Source organism: Hypomesus nipponensis, chromosome 2 (genome assembly GCF_054491055.1).
Source record: "Hypomesus nipponensis isolate SF chromosome 2, ASM5449105v1, whole genome shotgun sequence".
Lineage (NCBI taxonomy): Eukaryota > Metazoa > Chordata > Actinopteri > Osmeriformes > Osmeridae > Hypomesus > Hypomesus nipponensis.
In genome coordinates, this window is record NC_140362.1 from 16744030 (window position 1) to 16765472 (window position 21443).

The 21443-nt window shown below is 40.7% G+C and overlaps 4 protein-coding genes across 6 annotated transcripts; 1 reads left to right on the forward strand and 3 right to left on the reverse strand.

The window, feature by feature from the left end:
- Positions 1 to 8: 8 nt before the first annotated feature.
- Positions 9 to 1526, reverse strand: LOC146301050 (uncharacterized). Its single transcript, XM_084708652.1, has 3 exons — positions 794 to 1526; positions 397 to 516; positions 9 to 221 (listed from the first exon to the last, which is right to left on the reverse strand). The coding sequence occupies exons 1-3, from the start codon at positions 843 to 845 to the stop codon at positions 22 to 24; spliced, it is 372 nt and encodes a 123-aa protein (XP_084564778.1). The 5' UTR covers positions 846 to 1526; the 3' UTR covers positions 9 to 21.
- A 92-nt stretch (positions 1527 to 1618) lies between these two features.
- Positions 1619 to 4609, reverse strand: tektl1 (tektin like 1). Of its 2 annotated transcripts, none has more exons than XM_084708650.1 (8): positions 4142 to 4609; positions 3735 to 4010; positions 3492 to 3596; positions 3119 to 3293; positions 2783 to 2949; positions 2603 to 2698; positions 2410 to 2523; positions 1619 to 2153 (listed from the first exon to the last, which is right to left on the reverse strand). In XM_084708650.1, exons 1-8 carry the CDS (start codon positions 4418 to 4420, stop codon positions 1956 to 1958), a joined length of 1410 nt encoding a protein of 469 aa, XP_084564776.1. In that variant the 5' UTR covers positions 4421 to 4609; the 3' UTR covers positions 1619 to 1955. The 2 variants fall into 2 exon arrangements, with proteins under 2 accessions (XP_084564776.1, XP_084564777.1); XM_084708651.1 differs by having other exon boundaries at positions 3143 to 3293; positions 4142 to 4608.
- A 198-nt stretch (positions 4610 to 4807) lies between these two features.
- LOC146301052 (uncharacterized) lies at positions 4808 to 11434 on the reverse strand. The gene is given in 12 exon segments (XM_084708653.1): positions 4808 to 5497; positions 5499 to 5566; positions 5774 to 5965; positions 6531 to 6722; positions 6909 to 7076; positions 7231 to 7380; positions 7782 to 7859; positions 8779 to 8931; positions 9172 to 10172; positions 10322 to 10535; positions 10723 to 10766; positions 11021 to 11434. Coding segments are annotated over 12 exon segments (2403 nt in total). The 5' UTR covers positions 11130 to 11434; the 3' UTR covers positions 4808 to 5463.
- A 727-nt stretch (positions 11435 to 12161) lies between these two features.
- dhx16 (DEAH (Asp-Glu-Ala-His) box polypeptide 16) lies at positions 12162 to 20793 on the forward strand. 2 transcript variants are annotated; one of them, XM_084708654.1, is made up of 21 exons: positions 12162 to 12271; positions 12803 to 13006; positions 13101 to 13333; positions 13703 to 13874; positions 13977 to 14033; positions 14429 to 14683; positions 14812 to 15048; positions 15262 to 15453; positions 15713 to 15823; positions 15922 to 16037; positions 16157 to 16367; positions 16509 to 16607; positions 16962 to 17114; positions 17459 to 17599; positions 17691 to 17853; positions 18251 to 18369; positions 18573 to 18640; positions 18815 to 18977; positions 19583 to 19744; positions 19870 to 20043; positions 20335 to 20793. In XM_084708654.1, the coding sequence occupies exons 2-21, from the start codon at positions 12809 to 12811 to the stop codon at positions 20461 to 20463; spliced, it is 3153 nt and encodes a 1050-aa protein (XP_084564780.1). In that variant the 5' UTR covers positions 12162 to 12271; positions 12803 to 12808; the 3' UTR covers positions 20464 to 20793. The 2 variants fall into 2 exon arrangements, with proteins under 2 accessions (XP_084564780.1, XP_084564781.1); XM_084708655.1 differs by lacking the exon at positions 12162 to 12271 and adding an exon at positions 12442 to 12725.
- Positions 20794 to 21443: the final 650 nt, after the last annotated feature.

A 21443-nucleotide genomic window follows, 5' to 3' on the forward strand; every position in this document is an offset into this window, starting at 1 on the left:
TTTGCAATCTTCACACAGTCACTACAGTGAGAAAAGGATGAGTGAGATGACAGAGGCCATCCAGTAGGGGGCAGAGGTGGTTCCAGCACCATTACATAGGTTGGTGTCACAGCATTCATTGGTGAAGGTGAAATTCAGGCCCATGGCAAACTTCTCACCGGTCAGACCACACAGTGAGGATATAACACAACTCTTCTCATACAGGGTTACACTGAAGTCCCCTGAAAAATAAATAGAAATGCAAACCCAGATATATTTTTGGAACTAAAACATTTTTACAGCAAAAAATATTTTAACAGTTCTCAACAGAAATATATTGGTTCATATAACCAGAACATTATCATATAATGATTTTATTCAGTAATACGTTGCTCAGTTTTTTTTGGCAGCCCTCACCTCGCTGCCCCACGGCTCTGCTAGACAGACACAGTTGATTGAGGGGGCACTTAGTTGGGTACCGAATACAGTCCAGTGGAGAAATGGCAGGGAACACGCAGGTGTAACAGAACAGGGTAACTGAAATTTGGATAATAAAGATTTGACATGTAGTTGTAGCATTACTATAGTGTATTTTGTCTCATCCAGAAAAAAACTGGAAAAACATCAGCAAGATAAGGATTTGGGACCTACTATGTATAATATCTAACATCTACCTTATTATCTAATAATACAAAGGTCAATATGAAAAGGACACTAGGGAAGAAGCTAAAACCACAACCCATTATCTAGAGGAACCGGAGATAAATTAATTCACAGCACATATTACTTAAAATCTTTCTTGTACTTTACTTACCCACAGATGGAAGCAAACACAGAAAAAGTAGGAAACTGAGAAGCTGCGACATGTTATGATTTCACTGCACACAAAAAGTAAAAATATCTTTATCCCCTTTGCACACTTAAGTCTTCTCTACCTACCTACCTTCTTTAGAACAGAAAAAATGCTTTCCCAGTTACCAGTGTCCTGGTCTACCTGGGAGTTCACTCTTCTTATACAACAGCTGCGGAGATCTGAAGATAGACTCCCACCTACTTGATATTCTCTTGATTACTGTATCTTCCCACCCTAACACATCTGATTAAATTAGGACATTAGCCGCCAAATGAGTTAAGTCATTAATCTGTTGTGGCTATGTCTGAGGATTATACTGGTGTAAGTGCTATGAAAAACAGATGCAATCATTTACTTGAACTTATCTTTATCTGTCTTTAACTTTTCTGGTTTTGCCTACATGTGTGTCCATGCACAGGTTGGTTATGTTATGCTCCTCCACAGAAGAAGAGAGCCTTATTAAATTATCCCTTATTTCTTAATGACAGACGTGAAGTTCAGAGGGAGGACTGTCAAGTGGCCTGCTGTCTTGTGACTTGTGACTTTAGATTCTCAAAAGAAAAATGCAAGTACTGAAATTGCACTACCTAGATGACCATATGCAGTATGATTAATCTTTTTAACCTTTATTTAAATCATTAAGTGTTGCTGATATATTAAAGAGGGACTCTTAAAAGTCACCTTGGATAAAAGTATCTAAAAATTACAAATATGTGTTAAATGTTGAGGTTTAGGAACTTTAGCTACTGACATTTTCTGATAGTTTCAACAAATAATAGACACTCATTTAACAGCAATACTGTTTATTTCTAGAAGGAATCCTACTGTGAGCACAGTAAAAGGGCAGGTGAACACACATTTCTATTTCCTTTCTTTTGCTTTTTTGAGATGACAACCAGCAAAACCATCTCCTGTGATAGTCAGAGCCCTATTAAAGTTGATTCTAATTCTTAATGTTTGAGACTCAAGATGAAATTAAAGTTCAAATTAAAGTAAATTATAAAAACAAACAAAAACAATCTTTCTAGAAAGTGCAATCAGCTAACTAGATTGGTTCTCTTTTCACTTGATGTACCAAATCATGATTTTTTTTTGTGCAGAAAACATACATACTGCAAGTGTCTCAGTACAGGCCCTGTTGCAGGATTTTTGGAACAGCCCGCTGATCAACCAGCTGACGTCTCATTCTCACCACGGCTGAGTCCACTTGGGCTGCAGCCCTCTTGGCATTCAGGTTTTCTGTCAATTGCTGACATGACCTTTGCAGCTTTGCAAGTTCATTCTCAGACGACTGCAGGCACCGCCTCAGCACAGCACTGCCCTACAGATCACACAGATAAGGACTTAGTTTCCTGGAGCATGGTGTTGTGATAACCATGGCACGTTCTCTAAAAAACAAATGTTATTCATTATCAATTATCTGTGTTTATCTGTTTATGGAACGCCAATTGATAAAGGCTTTAAAAAGGCAAATACTTTACTTAAAAAAAGAATGAGTAGAGTCATTACAAATGCCAGCACTTCATACTATAGAAGGTGTTCATGTGATTTTGTTGTTGTTTTAATATATTAATCACCTGCAGGAGATGAGATGCCTCAAGTAACTGTGTACCAGGGTGTCTGTGGTAAATCTGGACTAGAGGCCTGTTGAGTTTCTCTCTGGACAGTAAATCTCCACTGCTCTTTGGGCCCTGGAGAACACATGGATAACATTAAATGACAATGCCAATCCCTCAGTATGATCACAATTCCCACTTCCATACTGCATACCAGTGCTGCATTATGACTGTGGCTAATGCAGTTGAGCTTCCTCTGTTGACGGAAAATCGCCTGTCTGGTTGCTGCAGACATCACAAGGAGGTTTTGCTGTGCAAGAGAATAACATTTAACATAAAGCTGGAAACTGCAATGGATTTTAGAGAAGCTAAATGTAAGTTAGCTAAACTGTACCTTTAGGGTTATTGTCTCTGCAATTTTCTTCACAAGACAATCATTGACAGTACGATGTGCAGCCCTTTGTCTGGCGATGGTAGTAGTGATCCTCTGTTTGATGTCCTCCCTCAGCTTCCGTGACTGTTGTAGAGCCAATAGGGAAGCCTTCAGGACCTGCATACAACCTGGGACAAGGAATCACATTTCGCTGATATTATTTAATGGTAATTCATTAAATTGCAAATAGGTAGTAGGCTAGCTTCAAATCAGTTGCTGTTTTTTCATGAATTTGCAAGGTACCCAACATTATAAAACAATCTGTACGTGATGAAGCACAATATACTGTGATAATACTTAAGCTTGTTATTGAAACGGTACTTGGAGTGAATGGACCGGCAGGATCCGGTTTGACGAGGGCTTGAGGAGGAGAGGCTCCTCTGGAGAGTGAGCCGCTGTGTGGAAGGAGCTCCAATACACGAGACCTTTCACTGGCACACTCCAACAGCTGCCTACTACTCTGCCCCAGGATCTACAGTAAAGATGAAGAACAGAAGACCAATCAATACCAATCAAGGTTGACGGACATCACATTACATATTTTACAGTAAGCAAAGATAATTGAATGTATCTACTTTTATAGACGATGAGACATTTTACATTTTGTTGATTTACACTCTTAAGGACATCTACCCAGTGAGCCCTGTTAAAGGAATGCCCATGTCATCACCTGTAGCTGTGCCAACGTGTTTCTCAGTGTGCTCTCCAGCTCTCGTTTCAGCTCAGTCAGCTCCATTTTTTCAAACTTCAGTAATTGATCTGCACCATCTATTTCCTATAGGAACAAAGCAGTTGTTTTTTCAAAACAACAGGAACATCCGAAAAGTGCTGGGTATTGGGATTCAAATCATAAAATGTTATATGCATTTCAACAGCATAGCTCTACACATTTGTCAGTATTCTTTCTACTCACCAATTCAGTAGAAGCAGGTCTCCTGGTCCTGCCTTCCACACTCCACTTGTTAACCTGCATGTCATGCTTCAGGCTCTGCAGCACTTTCTCTAGATGTCCTCTTTCCCTCTCCAGCTTGGTGGCCTCTTTGGACACCTTGCTTGCTTGTCTGCGTAACTGTGCCTCCACCTCCCTCACACCACGCATGTACTCAAATGCTAGGCCCACACTGACTTCTGCACACTGCTCTCGCAGGCTGGGAGGTGGGAACGGGGCCTCAAATCTTGTATGGCGGTACTACAAGGCAGATTGCTTGAATTAATCTCCCATGGATAAAAACATACTGATATTGTATAGTTTCATAGAGGTTACTACTGTAGGCTATAAGGGGATAGCCAGTGCATCGTTTGTGTGATGTTAATTCTTACCATTCTTCCTGTGGTTTGTGGTCTTGTACCATTGTTCCACACGGGATTCTCAGTATCGCTTTTTTCATTGTTAGAGGCTTTATCAACCGTGTCGCCATGCGTCTGAGAAAAAGTGACGACGTTACAACTCCTAGGACGCGTAGGCCTACGGCTACCCCACCGTTCAGGATGGGTTTTCCGCACCAAGTCTTCCGCGGCCTGTATAGAGCGCATTGTGCTGTCCCGCCAGGACGGTGGTCCAATTGTTACAGAACCAAGAGCAATCGACTGAACAGGCATCTTGCACTAGGTTGAATCAAAATCTGATTTTCCCGCCAAACTTTCTTCACACTGTATTACTTACGTGTAGTAAACGCAACGCAGTTTATTTGAAAAATTAAAGTTCAAACATAATTCCACATATCACCGCCGGGGGTTTACGACAAGTTTACATGTCGTTCCTAAAGCAACATAACAAGATACTCGGCTCGGTTTGTGATTGGACAGTGTGTGAAGTGTTGAAGTCGGTCAGTCAGTTCTGGGGTTTCTGCAATTTAATCTGTCAAGATCAAGTTCCTGGAGAGTGAACGCAATGTGAGAGGCACAGCTAACAAATAAGACACCTCAACAACAAATACATTGGGAACATACCTTAAATAAATAATAAAAACACGTCAACCGTCAGGGTTTGGATTAGAGGTGTTTATTTCTCTTGGATTAAAATGTTTATTATTGCACCAATAGTACATTTCCAGTAAAATAAACTCAGAATACATATATTAAGCATTATGCAGAGGAGGAGCTGGATTGTACACAAACCAGAATACATTTTGGGGAAAATGTATAAACCTTTTCATACAAATGGTATTAAGCCTGACACCTTGTAAACAAAATGTTAAAAGAAAATACAAGTTACAATGTTGAACAAAACGACGATGAAAAAAATCACAAATAACAACAACTTTATGATTGTGCATGGAACTTGGCAGCATTTAATATACCAGACAGACAATGGAGAATCAATTAACAACAAACCCAGGTTTCTGTACACAAAATTAAATGAATCACACATGATCCCCCAGCAATAGTTGAATTTAGGCCAAACATTTCCCCATACTCCAAATGCTATGACTTATGACACAAAGTACACATGAACAATTGAGCAAATTACCTAATTTTCCCATTGGTCCATGCCAAACAAAAAAGGGGAAGCTTGCCTATGCAACCTGCATGCTAGAAATGAAACAAACAAACAAAAAAAAACGAATGAGATCAAACACGATGTTAACTACCTCTGGTGCAAAAAGTGCAACTAGTTAGATTTGTATTTCCCTCAAAGTGTCTCATAAGGTCTGTTTCACCGCAGTCATTGCTTCAGTTGTTCAGAAGGTTCTGTTGCAGCTCTTGAAGCAAGTGATCCCGCTCCTCAGAGTCCAGGAGAACTTGCTGATAAAAAAGCCGTAATAATCATTGTCACCATGTCACAACATTCTTGCACTACCTTATGGCTAAAACAACCATTATGCATTTGTAGTGATCTAACTGGTAATAACTATTACTATAGCCACTAGGTAAGGTAAGGTTAGGTTAAGGTCACTTTAAAGGGGGCCACATTAGAAAATGTGTAGCAACAGGTCTTGTACATCAACATACCTCAATGAGCTTGTTCCTCATCTCCAGGCTGTCCCTCAGTTTCCACTCTTTCCTCTCCCTGTCCTGCTTCTCCTTCTGCCAGGCTTTCTCCACCTCCTTTTTCTCCTTGCATCTCTCCCTCAGCTTATTCTGAGTTTCGCAAAGCTGTTCCTTTAGTAAGGACAGCGTCTGACTGTGGGTTTCCTGTTGCTCCTGATGAAAAGAAGACAACATAATGTACAATGGCTCAGAATGGGTTTTAGTAAAAGGAAAATACAAAAACTAAAATATACTAAATACTTCACATTAGATAACATTAGATGGTGTTGTCTTATGATTTGACCCTGTAAAAATAACATATAGCCGACCCAGACACAGTTTCTTTTCATAGTGGCATTGCATACACCCTGCCTTGTCAAAGGTCTGCTCAACATCAAGGTGAAATTACATTACATGAACTGGTCTTTCCTACTAACAGCCGTTGGCTTGTAAGCCCCGCAGCCTGACTGTGGTTTAGACAGGGTCATCATTGTTCTCCTGCACCTGATAGCTGAGATTCAGATACTCTGTATTGGGGCTAGTAAATACAGAATACAGTAAATATTGAACTTTCCTAAAACTGCTGCTGTACGTTTCCCATGCACCTTTTGTACGTCCCATGTGCTAAATTAATAATGTAAATATAATATATATATATATATATATATATTAATGTAAATATTTTGAGTGCTGGGTTACTATGCTGTGAAATTCACTTGGTGAAACAAAGATCCCTCACCTGCACCATGTTTTGGTAGTCATTCAGGGCAGTGGTGAGCTTGGTGACCTCTTGACACAAGGTGGCACTCTGCTCATATCTGCCCTTGATCCAAACTGTGAGAAGGGCCTCCTTGTCTTGTAGCTGACTGGCTAGAGCCCCCTCGGCCCTGCCCCCTGACATTCCATGACCAATCACAGAATCAGAAAGAGCCTGGGAGGATATACAACCGAAAGTAGAGAAAATAAATTACTTTGTGATTTTTGTGTATAAATGTCAATGGAATAGGAATTGAACTCAAGATATCAAATCAGCCATAAGATTATATGGATACAATAAAAACTCTGATGCGTTTTCACCATCCATTTGGTCAAGATTTTGCCAAGATAATTCTCTCACCTGCACATCTTTCTGACAGCTCTCTAGCACCTCCTTCTGGTAATGCAGAAGTTCTTCTTTCTCCTGGATGACTGCAGACAGGGTTTGCTCTCTCTGTCTCCAGACCTCCCTCTCTTTCTGAACTTGCTTTTGCATTTGCTCCTTCTCTGCAAGCTCTACTCGCAACTCCTGTGGAGAAATACATATGCCTTGGCAATAATTCTAATAGAATTAAGGATGTCCAAATTGTGTGAAATTCTAATTAGTGTTGTACATTTAAAAAAAATGTGTTAATCACAAACATAAGCTGTACATGGTTTCTCATTTGTGTCACTGGACTTACATTTATAATATCTTGGTTACAATGAAGCACAGTGTTTAGTATGTTGATATCCATTTCTTTGTCCTTCCCAATCTTCTTAAGTTCCTCAATCTCTCCATCCGTTCTGTTGTCCCTCTCACTCATCTCTGACTGTAAAGACTCCAGAACTTTCTAGAATGGAGCAACGTAGAAAAAAACATGAGTCTAGTAAAACATACAGTGCATTTGGACAGAATACAGACCGCATCACTTATGCTACATTTAAAGATGTTGCAGCCTTTCTCTAACATTGATTGGGTAAATTGATTACACTTTATCAGTCTATACATAGATGAATAAACCACAATGCTAAAGTAATACCGGGCTTTTAGAAATAATTTGAACAAAGAACTTGCTGAAATACCACATTTACATGCTGTAAGTATTCAGACCCCATAAAACTCATCACTTAAGAGGTGTTAAATGTAACTGATATGATTTGGAAATAAAACGAATAGTCCAAGTAATTCTCCGGCCCAGGACAGGTATTGTGTCTGTGTGCATGGCTGGGCTCCTCTCATATCATCACTCACATGTATCATTTGTTCCCTGCTGTGATGAGTGTGTCTAATGCTGTGCAGCGGCAGGTCCCCACCTTCAGTCTGTGACAACTAGATAAAAAATGTGAAAAGGGACAAAATGGGACAAATGCAAATAAATGAACAAACTACGTTTTATGGCGAGATTATGATTTATGAAAAAGAAAAGAAAATTCTAAAGAGAGGACATTCAAATGACCACCACAACCCTAACTATACAGATGCACAAACAAAAGGTTTTATGATATAGCCTACATTATGTTTTTAGTACAGTAGACCAACATAGCTACAGTGTTGAAACTGATGTGTGTATATCTGTGTATTGGAATGAACCTTGTTCATAGATAGGTGCTTTAGCACTTATAGCTTTCTTACAATGGAGATGTTCTCAATGGGACACACTACACACTAAAAGGTTGAGAAAATAACACACATATTTCACAGGAAATGAAAAAACAAAATACACTTTTCATTTTATCAAACATTCCCATGAAGAAAGTGAATGTGAGAAAAACAAGGGAGGTTGCAAGATCAAAACAGGCCACAGAGCAACTGAGAAGCCTGTTAAAGATATGAGAAGCCCACAGAGCCCTGGGCTAACGTGGCAAACATTCCAAAGTAAGGAGTGTGAGATTATTAAAATCTACACCTACATCACGGTAAAATGACCCACACTTACACAATTACAAGCAACACACCCAGTTCCTTGCATGAGTCCAGGTATATTTGTGCTTAGTCAACACATTGTTTACAACCTAAACTATGCTACTGTATGCATTTTTATGTCTGCACATGCGCAGGGTTAGGGTTGTTGTAGGGTTATTTTCATTGCACCATCTGATCAAACCAGTTTCTGAAGAGCATAGAAACACACCCATTCCAAAGACATTGAGTCTATTTTAGCAGGCTTGATATGAAATTCAATTATGTCTTAACATGTTGCCTATTTAACTGAACCTATCAAACAACTCTTCACCCGTACACTACTTACTGTTTCAGAATCCACAGATTTGTTGTCATCACTATTGGCTGTAAGTTTCTGTCCACGTTTCAGCTCCATCTCTAGAGTGTTGATACGGGCCATGGCCTGAACCAGCTGTCTCCTCAACTGGCTGAATGCAAGATGCCTTCTACCTGTTATGTGCTAAATTAAAATACAATTCATGAAAGTCTTAGTTGACAATGAAATACATTAGTTAAATAACCACTGCTCTTCTGATATTTGTTCTGGCAATAAAAAAGTAATGGATGACCTAATACACTGCCCACATTGACTGTGTCAATATTTACATTTCCGTGACAGATTGGAAGCCTGCAGATAAGTTCTAGGATTCTATGATCTAGTGTTGTGCTGGCGTTAGGGGCATTACAAAAAATAACTCACCTCTGTATGTAAGGGAATAAACTCATCTGTTAGAAGATCGCTTCTCTCTCCATTCAGCTCATCTACGTTTTCTTCATCCCCCTCTCCAAAATTCAAAGCCCTTGTCACAATTGGTGATGACACCTCTTCAGCCTCCCCTGTATTTCTCTCTTCCTTCCTTTCCAAAACAGGGATTCTACTTCCTGATGGTGAAGTGACTGGCTTTCTCTCAATACTCTTCAGATCTTGAAGCACCCTTACTAGGTTGAAAGACTGATCTACCCGCCAATCCAAACAATCATTACCATCTAGCGAGTCCACAGATTGGCTGGACGAAGGCACATGTAAAGACAGACTGGACCCGACCAGTGAAGCTGCGCTGGAACTGAGTGAGGGCCTTCTAGACCAGTGAAGAGGCATGCTCTGTGACTTTACTCGTGATGAGGCAAATGGGGAGAGGGCTTGGAATGGCAGGTAACGGGGAACGCCACAAACAGACTCATAATCTGAATCCGAGACCCTCAGCGAATCACATCCCTCGCAATTTTTACCTTCCTTGCATTTTTTACCGGTTCTCCTGAAAAATGTGCACCGTTCCCACTTTTCAGACCAGCATTCAAACTCTGAAAGAACCATATTCTCCGTAAGCATATCTCGGTATCCCTCTTTCTCCTCCTCTCCATCCTCCTCACTAGTGTTGCTGTCAGTTCTGAAGCCATGAGGTTGGTGCTGGCGGTATGCACTGCGTACCCACTGTCTGATCTTATCCCTCTCCTGGTACAACTTCTGCAGCCTCTCAGATGACAACACTCTCACTCTGGCTATCACTGTGTCGAATTTGAACACTCGCTCTAAAACGGACACACATTTTCCGCACAAAAACTCCTCCTGTCCGCTGCCCCGGGGTACAGACTGCCCCACTATGTGTGTGAGTATGGACAGAAGGTCTATTCCTTTAGTAGGGGTGAGCGAGGTATGGAATTTTGAGATGGAAACTGAGGACGCAAGAGATGTAGTGCTACCTGTGGGAGGCGGGGGGGACGGACATTAAAGATACACATGCAGATATTAAGGCACACACAGACACCCCTACTTTGTATATTGAATATTTGTTTCCTGGTTGGCCTGGTTTGTATATACTATTTTATGTTACAGTACAGTGCACACTCACCCCAGGGGCTGCTTTGTGATGACTTTGAGACACTTCCTCTGGAGAGAGACTCTGTAGGAGTCTGGGGACGACCACCACCTCTCCGGTCTTGGCCCCCATAGAGCCATCGCCTCTGGTTACCCTGGAGACCACCCCCACACACCCGGCAGCACTTCATTCCGCCTTTAGAGGACATTGTGACAGATACCCCCTCCAGGTGTTTCCATATACTGTTCTGGAAAACACAGTGAAAAAACCCTAAAATGGAAGTCCCTTAAAATTGTAGAAATGTACTTTATCCATTGTTTTATCTCGTGAGAAAAAATGGAAGGAAAATTAAGAATTAAGGTTACTGGTTGCACTAGCAGTGGGATTATAACTACCATGTTGAACTGTCAAGTCAGAACTGGCCTCACATTTACCTTTAAGGATGCTTTCTGCACAAATCTACTCAGACTGGTTGCCCCTGAAGATCAAGAAACAGTATGCGCAATTGAACAGCTATCAGAGGACAAGGCAGCACACGTCAACCTTCAGTCAAGCTGACAGAGATTTTCCAAAACTGCTAAATGAATCGCGTTGCCTTTGTTCACCTATGTGTTTATAGCCTACTTGTACTTTGTATAAATTATATTTAACATTTTATAGTAAGACTGGAAGATATTGTACGTTTCCCTATCATGCGGAGTGTGCAGAAATGATGACTTCGCATTAGCCTACCATAGCTCCATTTTAAATGGCATAGGTGTAGCGACTTCGGTATCTCAGATTGCCATGAAAGTGTTGTCCAACCAATTTTTGTGGTTTGGTTCGTGATCACTTGAACCATATACTGATTTTTCGATCATATCCTACGCCAGTCCGCAATTCAAGTTGCATATCAAAGTTTAGGCTATAACTTAGATTAGCCAACACCGCAAAAAGTCAAATCTGGCTCGGCGCTCTCAAATGTAAACGTGTGCCTCCTAAGCTTGAAAGCAAACGTGTAGGCACTTTTACATTTGATTTACTATTATAGCCTTCTAACACATGAAGTATATGAAACACATTATGAAATATTTTGTAAAAGTTTCTTACAAATGACAACCAGGAACTTCTGCGCGCAGCAAAACCGGAGTGAAGAGTTACCTCAGTGACGTCATGGGTTATACCTGGGTGTTTTATCGTCTGTCACTGTGTATAACACTTGATAGCCCTTCGCGCAGATTTACATGATGACAAATGGTAATAGAATACATCTTAGTATTACATAAGTTTCACACCTCTAGCATTTCCTTCAGATCTTTCCATGTTTGTATGCCAATGAACTGGAGTTTTAAATCATCTGTGCATTGGTTGATCTTAGGCTACTATGCAATAGCCATACGCAAAATTGAAAACATGGCTTTATTGGAACTAACAAGTGACGCATTCATGTTTTCCAGTAGAACTGTGAAGAGCTCAACCCGTTATGCATTAGCCTATAAATATATTACGGCTGTCAAGGAATCAGATTTAGATGTTGTTGGCTGAGCCAAATACATAATTAGCCTATAACAGCACACTTCAATCGGCTGTCGCGTACTACTGGTAACTTATGACTTGCACTTGTAGAACTGTTGTGCAAAAGCAATGTCGTGCTGTTTTAACCTCGTGTGATATTGCTTACTGATTCCTCACCTTCATGAATCAATTTAATCGAGGGGGCACAAAAGTTTGTTTTCTCAGCAGACACTATATGTACATTTTCATGAAATATATCCTTTATTTAATTGTTTCATTGTTGTCATGATTTTACCTATATCATTTGTAGTTTTCAATAATTTGGGAGAAAGAAGCCTAATGAAAAATACATTCACGTGACCTTTATTTTGAAAATGTTCGACGACATCAACCGGAAATGCTAACAATTCTGTGGGAAGGAAATCGCGATTCTTTTTTTAATTATAAAAATAATCTGGAACTGGTTGCTCTGGGACATTTATCTATAAGGTACCAGAAAACAAATAATTATATCCAATCAATTATGAATGACATACATCCTTGACATAGCATTCTACTTAAACATTAAAACTTTTTTCCCACGTTTTTTTTATGTTGTGCTAGCTAGTTAGCTTCTTGACTGTTTGCTGTTTACTATTACTAGCTGACGACGAAACGCAAAGACCACGTTAGCAAGCTGTAATGTTATTAGCATCGAGTCGTGTTCATAAAACAGACTATGCACCATACATCTTAAGCGTTAGACTACCTAAATTGTGATGGCATAGGTGGTTAGCTAATAGGACAGCCATTTATATGTAGCTTTAAGTTGAATATAGTAAAGAAACAACTAGCTAGCTAGGTGCACAGGCTTCAGCTATCAAATCTAATACCTAAGGTATAGGGACTTGGATCTTACACACGCTTGCTAGCTTCTCGTGACATGGTTGAGTTCTACATTTAGGTAATGACTTGTAGTACGTTGTACTAAATGAAATGCACTACGCTGTATTGATCATATTCATGTTATTTCAACATTAGGTGAAAATGGCCAATCTAGAGCAGTGGGTAAGCGATAATCTCCATGACATTCTCGGCCTGAGTGACAAGTATGTCTCCCAATTCATGATCGGTTCTGCGAGAAAATCCTCAAGCCACCAGGACTTTGTGGCTCGCCTCCAGCAGACAAACACCATTGACATTAATCAGAGAGTGATTGCTTTTGCCAAAGAACTGTATGATAAGGTAATAGTGTTTGCTTCCTTCTTTTTGCATTTGTTACAGAAAAGATTGATTTGATTGATAATCCTTAATAATGATTTTCAATAATGCGTTGCAGATTCCTCGGAAACAACCTGTTGAGAAACCAGCCAGAGCGATTGAGAGACAAGTAATAGAGATGGAAAAAAAGAATCTGACATACACCTTACTGGAGGACAGCGAGAGTGATGGAGAGCCTCCAACAGAGAAAGAGAAAGGGAAAAAGAGTAAAAACAAAGGAAACAAAAGGAAACATATTAGACAGAAACAGGAAGAAAGAGACTCTTCAAGTGAAGAAGACATTCAGAAAAAGTAAGGTCAAATATTTTTGGGCATTATGTAGCTTCAATCTTTGTTCTGCTTGAGTGCAAGTATTTGAGAAAAATGGTTGGATTATTATGCTTTTATTAGGCATATTCAAATTTGGCTTTGCAACCCCAGCACACAGACATATGTTTGTATTTGCATTCAATAAAAGTTGGTCTGACCAGTTACACTGCAATAACTAACGCAGTCATGTGTCACCTAGCTGTTGTTTGGTCACCTAACAGTTGTTCGGTCAACTTGCAGTTCAGTTAGACAGAGAGGGTGTAATTCAGATAATACCCATTGCCATTGTCATGAGCTTTTCTATAGGTATTGGTCAATGTGGTTTGTGTATCCAACTTGTTTTTATGGCAGGAGTAATGAAAGTGAGAAGACAAACAAACAAGATGATGACGAAGAGGAGGAATGGGAGAAAGAGGAGAGAGAGCGGCTGCAAGATCTAGAAGAAAGGGATGCCTTTGCTGAAAGAGTGAAGCTGAAGGACAAAGATAAGACACGGAACATCATGGAGAGGACTGACAAGAAGGTGGGGTTGGAATGAGTAACAGAACCAAATTACTTGCTTCCTGCTGTATTTAATTTGGTTTCTGTATTTGAAACAAACTTATGTCTGTGATCTTTTCACCAGGCGTATGAGGAAGCTCAGAAGAGACTAAAGTTGGCAGAGGAGGATCAGAAAAAATTTGTAAGTGATGTGTTGGAACATCAGTGTGATTAGAAAATCTAAGGAACTGTGTTAATGGATGTTATTGGACGTGGGGATTTATTTATAGTGATGAAGAGAATTGAAGTCTGCGCTGAGAAATAATTTGGCATAAACACCATTAATTTACACATATAGTACATTTATGTTGGGAATTACCATATGTAAATAAAAAGCACCAACACTTCTGTTGACAGCACCATAACTAGCTCCACTTACTCTGTTGCTAACTTTACAGAGGCCACACAAATGCACCTGAGACGCCAATACATTTATCCATTTTTTATTTTTTAATGCTGCAGCGAGAATATCGTAATCAAGATGGTGACCTACAAGTTAACAAATTCCCGCCACTGCCTTTCCCATTTTTCTCTTAGCTTCCAGAGCTGAGGAAGAAGTCACGTTTCGAGTACTTGAGTAAAAGAGAGGCAGAGAAGCTGGAGGACCTGGAGGCTGAGATTGCTGATGATGAATACCTTTTCTCCAATGACAACCTGACTGACAGAGAGAGAAAGGAACTGGATTACAAACGCACCATCCGAGACTTGGCTAAGGACTATAAGCAGGCCGGAGCCAGGGAGAAAGAGGAGAGGAAGAACCGCTACTACATGCCTGAAGAGAAGAGGAGTAAGGTAAGATGGGGGCACAGTTGAATGCTGGTGTAGGTTCTGGTACACTAATCATTCTTCATTGATGGAGTGTTGGTTCACTTGTGACTTCTAGTTCTGTTTCCCATTTTCTTTTTTTGTCTTTCTCCCAGACGGTGCCTCAGAGAGACATGGAGCTGGAGTTGGAGATGCCTATGGAGATGGGAGGGGAGCAGGGCCGGTGGGAAGAAGAAAGGCTTAAGACTGCCTCCCTCAGCTTTGGGGCAAAGAGGGAGAGGGAACGAGGGATGAAAGAAGAGAAGGAGAAGTATCAGCTGATTCTAGAGGAGGACGAGATGATCAACTTTGTCAGCAGTGCTGTCACAATGAAAGGAACACTTTCAGAAATGGTATTTTTACAAAGTCTTTTATAAAATGCTTGCAGTTTTATGAGAGGAATAGAATACCCTGCTATGATAAAACATACACCATAAGAATGAATAATTAATAACTGTTTGGTCCACTTTGTGGATATTGTTGCATAATGGTTATTAACAGTTTTGCCATTATTTGACACAATACCAGTTGAATAGCATGCATGCATCCTGTGTGTGCGTCTTTAGGAGGACAGTACCCCGGCCTTGTCCCAAGCAGAGGTGCAGAGACAGTCAATCCAGGAGGTGAGACGGAGCCTGCCTGTCTTCCCCTACAGAGAGGATCTACTGGCCGCCATCAAGGAACACCAAATCCTGATCATTGAGGGGGAGACGGGCTCTGGAAAAACCACCCAGATACCACAATACCTAATGGAGGATGTGAGGACATTTGAATTTCCTTTCCTTTAAGGCTTTGGACAAACCATAACTTATCACAGAATATTTTAGAGAGGCACCCACTAATTTAATGAAATATCACCGGATATTCAAGATGTTGGGTGCTTCTCTACTCTGTAGCATCAGTTCTACCAGTGCAATAGGTATCTGGGGCTCTGCTTAAGACGTTGGATACTACACATTATTATAGTTTTTTTGTACACAGTTTGGTTTCAACTATCTGCCTTACCTTTTCTCCTAGGGCTATAATGAGGGTGGAATGAAGATTGGTTGTACTCAGCCACGTAGAGTAGCAGCAATGTCTGTTGCAGCCAGAGTTGCACAGGAAGTGGCTGTCAAACTGGGCAATGAGGTGAGTTTGTCTCTTTCTCTGCTGAAATGCTTTGCATATGACGAAAGGCCTATATTAAGTTGAAGAAAGGTTAACAGTATCCGTCCTGTCCTCCTCAGGTGGGCTACAGTATCCGTTTTGAGGACTGCACTTCAGAGAGGACAGTCCTGAAATACATGACGGACGGCATGCTGCTGCGCGAGTTCCTAACAGAGCCTGACCTGGCCAGCTACAGGTGTTACCCCTTGTTTAAGTACTGCAATGTTTGGATTTGGGTGTTTCTTTTTGTTGATGATAAATCATGTTTTCGTTTGAGGTAAATCTGTGATTTTCTTTGTCACCTCACGCTCGCAGTGTGGTCATTATTGACGAGGCCCATGAGAGGACACTGCACACAGATATCCTGTTTGGTCTTATCAAGGACATTGCTAGGTTCCGACCGGACCTTAAAGTGTTGGTGGCAAGCGCCACTTTAGACACAGAACGGTTTTCGTGCTTCTTTGACGACGCGCCCGTCTTCAGAATCCCTGGCAGGAGATTCCCAGTAGACATCTTCTACACCAAGGTACGCATCCTATTCAAAACAACCGTTTCTGTCACATCACCAAGGTACTGCCGGATACGACTTTGACTTCATTCCATATCTGGGTCAGATAGTATTTCTGTGATCTACACCTGATGTGAGTGTATTCCCCTGGTTCTCCAGGCCCCTGAAGCAGATTACCTGGAGGCCTGTGTGGTGTCAGTGCTCCAGATCCACGTCACCCAGCCCCCTGGAGATGTGCTGGTTTTCCTCACTGGACAGGTACGGCATTTCCTGATAACGATGATCCATAATCATGTCATATTTGATAACATTTCAGAATCGTATTTGTCACACTCACTGAAGGTTTTCTGCGCGATTTTCTATTCATCTTTAATCAAACAAGTACAGTGGCCGTTGGCGGTGCGCTCAAGATCCATGGCTACTTTGCTTAGCGCAGTCTTGTTTCAGCTTCATACTGTGCCCTGTTGAGACAATCGCACCACACAGACAGACACGCACACAATCAAGAGATTCCTGCCTTTATCGTTAGCTCCTTTGGACCACTGTATTATGGCAAAGTGCAAAGGGCCAGCATTTTCTGACGAGATATATTTCATCCCTTCTATGCTTTAGGAGGAGATCGAGACCTGTTGTGAGCTGCTGCAGGAGAGGTGCAGGCGCCTGGGCTCCAAGATCTCTGAGCTGTTGATCCTGCCTATCTATGCCAACTTGCCTTCTGACATGCAGGCCAAGATCTTCAATCCCACTCCCCCTAACGCACGCAAGGTCAGAACGCAGCTATTTTGTATTTGAAACTCTGACTTCAGTCTTGATACTGTATATTTTTTTGTGTCAGTGTCTTTGTACTTGTCATCACAAGTGGAGACAACTGACCACCAAAACCCCTGTTCAAAGACATAACAGCACCTTATATAAAAAACACAAGTTGACTGGTTGGCTGCTTTTCCATACTGTAAAGACATGTCAGAAGCAAATCACGATGATCAAAAATGATTTGATGAGTTTTGGTTAACACACACTCCCTTGACTTTGTATACTGTGTATATGATACCTTGTATCCTGTGTATATTTGACCTTGTACCCTGTGTATATTATACCTCTGTACTAAGGTGGTGGTGGCTACCAACATTGCAGAGACCTCTCTGACCATAGATGGCATCATCTATGTCATTGACCCAGGCTTCTGCAAGCAGAAGAGTTACAATGCACGCACTGGAATGGAGTCGCTAATAGTGACACCCTGCTCACGGGTAATCAATTAATTTTCTCTTTTATGGGGGTATTTTTATTTATTTATTTTACTTGTTTTTGTTGACCGACTGAATTTGACTTCATCTTCAGGCCTCGGCTAACCAGCGAGCAGGAAGGGCAGGTAGAGTGGCTGCTGGGAAATGTTTCCGTCTCTACACAGCGTGGGCTTTCAAACACGAGATGGAGGAGACCACTGTTCCTGAGATCCAGAGGACTAACCTGGGAAATGTAGTGCTGTTGCTCAAGAGTCTAGGTATGGCACTTTGGATTTTATGGGTTGCCTTGTTCATTAAGTGTGAAATCCACCACTTAAGACAAAAAACATTCTCTGGTCAGATTAGACAAAAGTTTTACTGGTTGACCTAAATGCAGACCACTGGGTCTGGCAAAATCAGTGTACAGCTCATCACCGGAATAACACTTTCCTTATAGTGAAGCATTGTAAGGGCAAAATCCTGCTATGGTGATGTTTATCACTGGCATTAACGTAGACCCTGGTCATGATTGGTGGGATAATAAGGAGAGCCAAAAGTAGAAAGAAAAAAAGAGAAACTGTTCTACAGCTATGAAGCACTGAATTATTGGTGAACTTGATAACTTATTGTCCACTACCATTGACTGTTGTAATATATTTATGCTCTTTCTTACAGGCATCAATGACCTCATCCATTTTGACTTCATGGACCCGCCCCCTCATGAGACCTTAGTTCTTGCTCTGGAGCAGCTCTATGCACTAGGTGCTCTCAACCACCTGGGAGAACTGACTAAGGTACCTGCCCCTGACTTTGTAACCAAGATCATGGTTTAGCAACAATGCTTAGGGTTTTTTTGCACTGGTAATATGAAAAGGAAATTGTTTCTGAATCTTATGAAGAAGGAAATTTAGTTTAAAAGCTTTAAAGTGAGCCGTAGACATTGAATATTTTATGAAACTGTTGTACCAATGTGTTTGTGTGCGTTCATCTTTTCCAGATGGGCCGCAGGATGGCTGAGCTGCCTGTTGACCCTATGCTCAGCAAGATGATCCTGGCTTCTGAACAGTATGGATGTTTTCTTCTTACTAACCTTGTAATCCAGCCTCTCTCTCTCTGTCCCCTGCCCCATCCACTCCTCTCCCACACCCTTTCAGCTTTTTATCTTGATTTATTTTATTGTGTATTACAGTATATGATTTTTCTTTTTGCTCAACTGTCTTCTCTCCTTTCCCTAACTAGGTATAAGTGTTCAGAGGAGGTGCTGACAATAGCTGCAATGTTATCTGTCAACAACTCCATCTTCTACCGGCCCAAAGACAAGGTGGTCCATGCTGACAATGCCAGAATGAACTTTGTGGTGCCTGGAGGAGACCACATGGTGCTGCTTAATGTATACACACAGGTAATTATTGAAATCAGAGTTTGAGGAATTGACCTACCTTTCATTTATCAACCTCTTCACCAAAAGTAGTGTGTCACCTTAGCATTTTCATATTCACCAGGAAATAGGACATTATAAGTCAACCCTAGAATTTGTATATATTCCAGGAAACATGACTTTGTCATTCCCAGTGATAGTCACCTAAAAAATGTTTTTATTAACAAGCCAAATCTCAAACATGTAACCAGGACTGAAGTAGCATCCGTGTCCCTGGGGGATTTGATAAAAAATTGGTGTCTATAATGTTAGTCAACTAATTAACCTAGCTAGTTAGCTGCTGTAGCTATGTGCATTCCCAGCATCACCTCCCTTGGTTGAAGGAGAAGGCTTTATTTAATATAATCAATATACATGTCAAAGTCTAAACAATAACTTTTAATAATGGAAGTTGTCTGAATCCTTTCATCAGAACAAGCAGTAATATAGCTGACACAATGCAACATTAAGTTAAAAAAGTGTTTTATATATTGACAATCCATTGACACTATGACAGATTCAGTTATAGTCCTTTAAGATACTATGGTGTCAAATAGTTGGATCTTCTGTTTGATATTTGTGTCTGTCAGTGGATGGAGAGTGGCTACTCCACCCAATGGTGCTATGAGAACTTCATCCAGTTCCGCTCCATGAAGCGGGCCAGGGATGTGCGTGAGCAGCTGGAGGGACTGATGGACAGGATTGAGGTGGAGGTGTGCAGTTCCCAAGGAGACATTGTGCCTCTACGCAAGGTGTGTAGAAACGAAAACAAGAAATATGAAATTGGGACGTAGTCTTAATCTAACAAAGACAGCATGAATAAAATGCAGTTATGACAATAACAGTCTTTTGTCTGTGTCCTCTCCCCTTCTCTCAGGCGATAACTGCCGGCTATTTCTATCACACGGCACGGCTCAGTAAAGGGGGCTATAAGACAGTAAAGCACCAACAGACTGTTTATGTCCATCCCAACAGCTCCCTGTTTGAGGAGCAGCCTCGCTGGCTCATCTATCACGAGTTGGTCTTCACCACCAAGGAGTTCATGAGACAGGTCCATATTTGCAAAATTAGTAGTGACAGCCTTTCTTTTAGTTTGTGACTGGTGATTCCTTTACTGTTGTGTTACTATCCACATATGTACCAAATGGTTTTGTGAGCAAAACCGGAGACTCCATGAGGATTATTTTGCTTGTTGAAAAGGGTTATTGTCGGAATGTATGACCGCAACAGCATTTTCACGTGTCCACTCACATCGCGTACTGTTTTGTTTTAGCGGTAGTAGATGGGATTGGGTTAAGATTTGGTCTATAGAAGATAACTCTGTTTATTGTTTTTTAAACAGGTTATAGAGATAGACAGTGGCTGGCTGCTGGAGGTGGCTCCCCACTATTACAAGAACAAAGAGCTAGAGGACAGCAGTAGCAAGAAGATGCCCCGCAAGCAGGGCAAGGCCAAGGAGGAGCTGGGCTGAACACAAGACAAGGATGGACTTCTGACTAGACGGACACTCCCCCTTTTACAAACAACTTGGCAGCTATAGCAGAACTGCTTAATACTATGGGGCCAAATAGGTGTTTCATTGCCCATGTGGATGGACTTAATCATGAACCCCTAATAGAAGGCAGATCAAGTCGACAACCAGAAAATATGATCTGTGTCTGTCTTGGTTAACTGCAAAATCACCTGATGAGGTGGTGGACGGACAAGGAGCACTGCTTTGTTTTTTGGTGCTCTAAGTTGTTTTGTTTTCTGGAACCTTCTGTAACCTTAAAAATAAAAGTAGCCATTTAAGTGATAAGTCCACTGCATGAATAAGCATTTCTTTCTTTCTCCATACTTTCATCATGTATAGTGTGTTGCACTTTTTTATTTACCAATTTGTTGTTCACTACCCATACAATGGTGACTTAAACTTGTTGAATTAGATAATATACATACTGCATCAACAACATGACAACATTACATAATTTATTTTCCCCAGAGACATGAAGCATATTTAAACATAGTCCACCAATAATAAATATCATTTATTGATTAGATTATTTTACTTAACTTGTGGTTGATCTGACAATATTTGACTGTTGTTCTTTCCCATTGAATGCAACCCTTTACATACCTGACAACATATACATTAAGGTGAACCAATGCCACAAACTGAAAAATGTTTACTGTGAAAAAGAAATGACTGAATTTGAAAAACCTTTTTAGGTCAATTATTTCTATGAATTGACCCCTGACCTCATGTTGTACAAAGTTATTACAAATAGTTTTTGGTACTGAAATACTTGTATTTTCTCTGTTGTCTATATTGTTATGATAGCAATTCTCTTTAATCTAGCAGAGAACGATGTAGGTATGACATATTAATCTTTGAGACAGATCCCTGTAGTACGGTACTCATTTCAAAATCACAATGGATATATAAGTTTAGATTAGTTTAGACGACACATC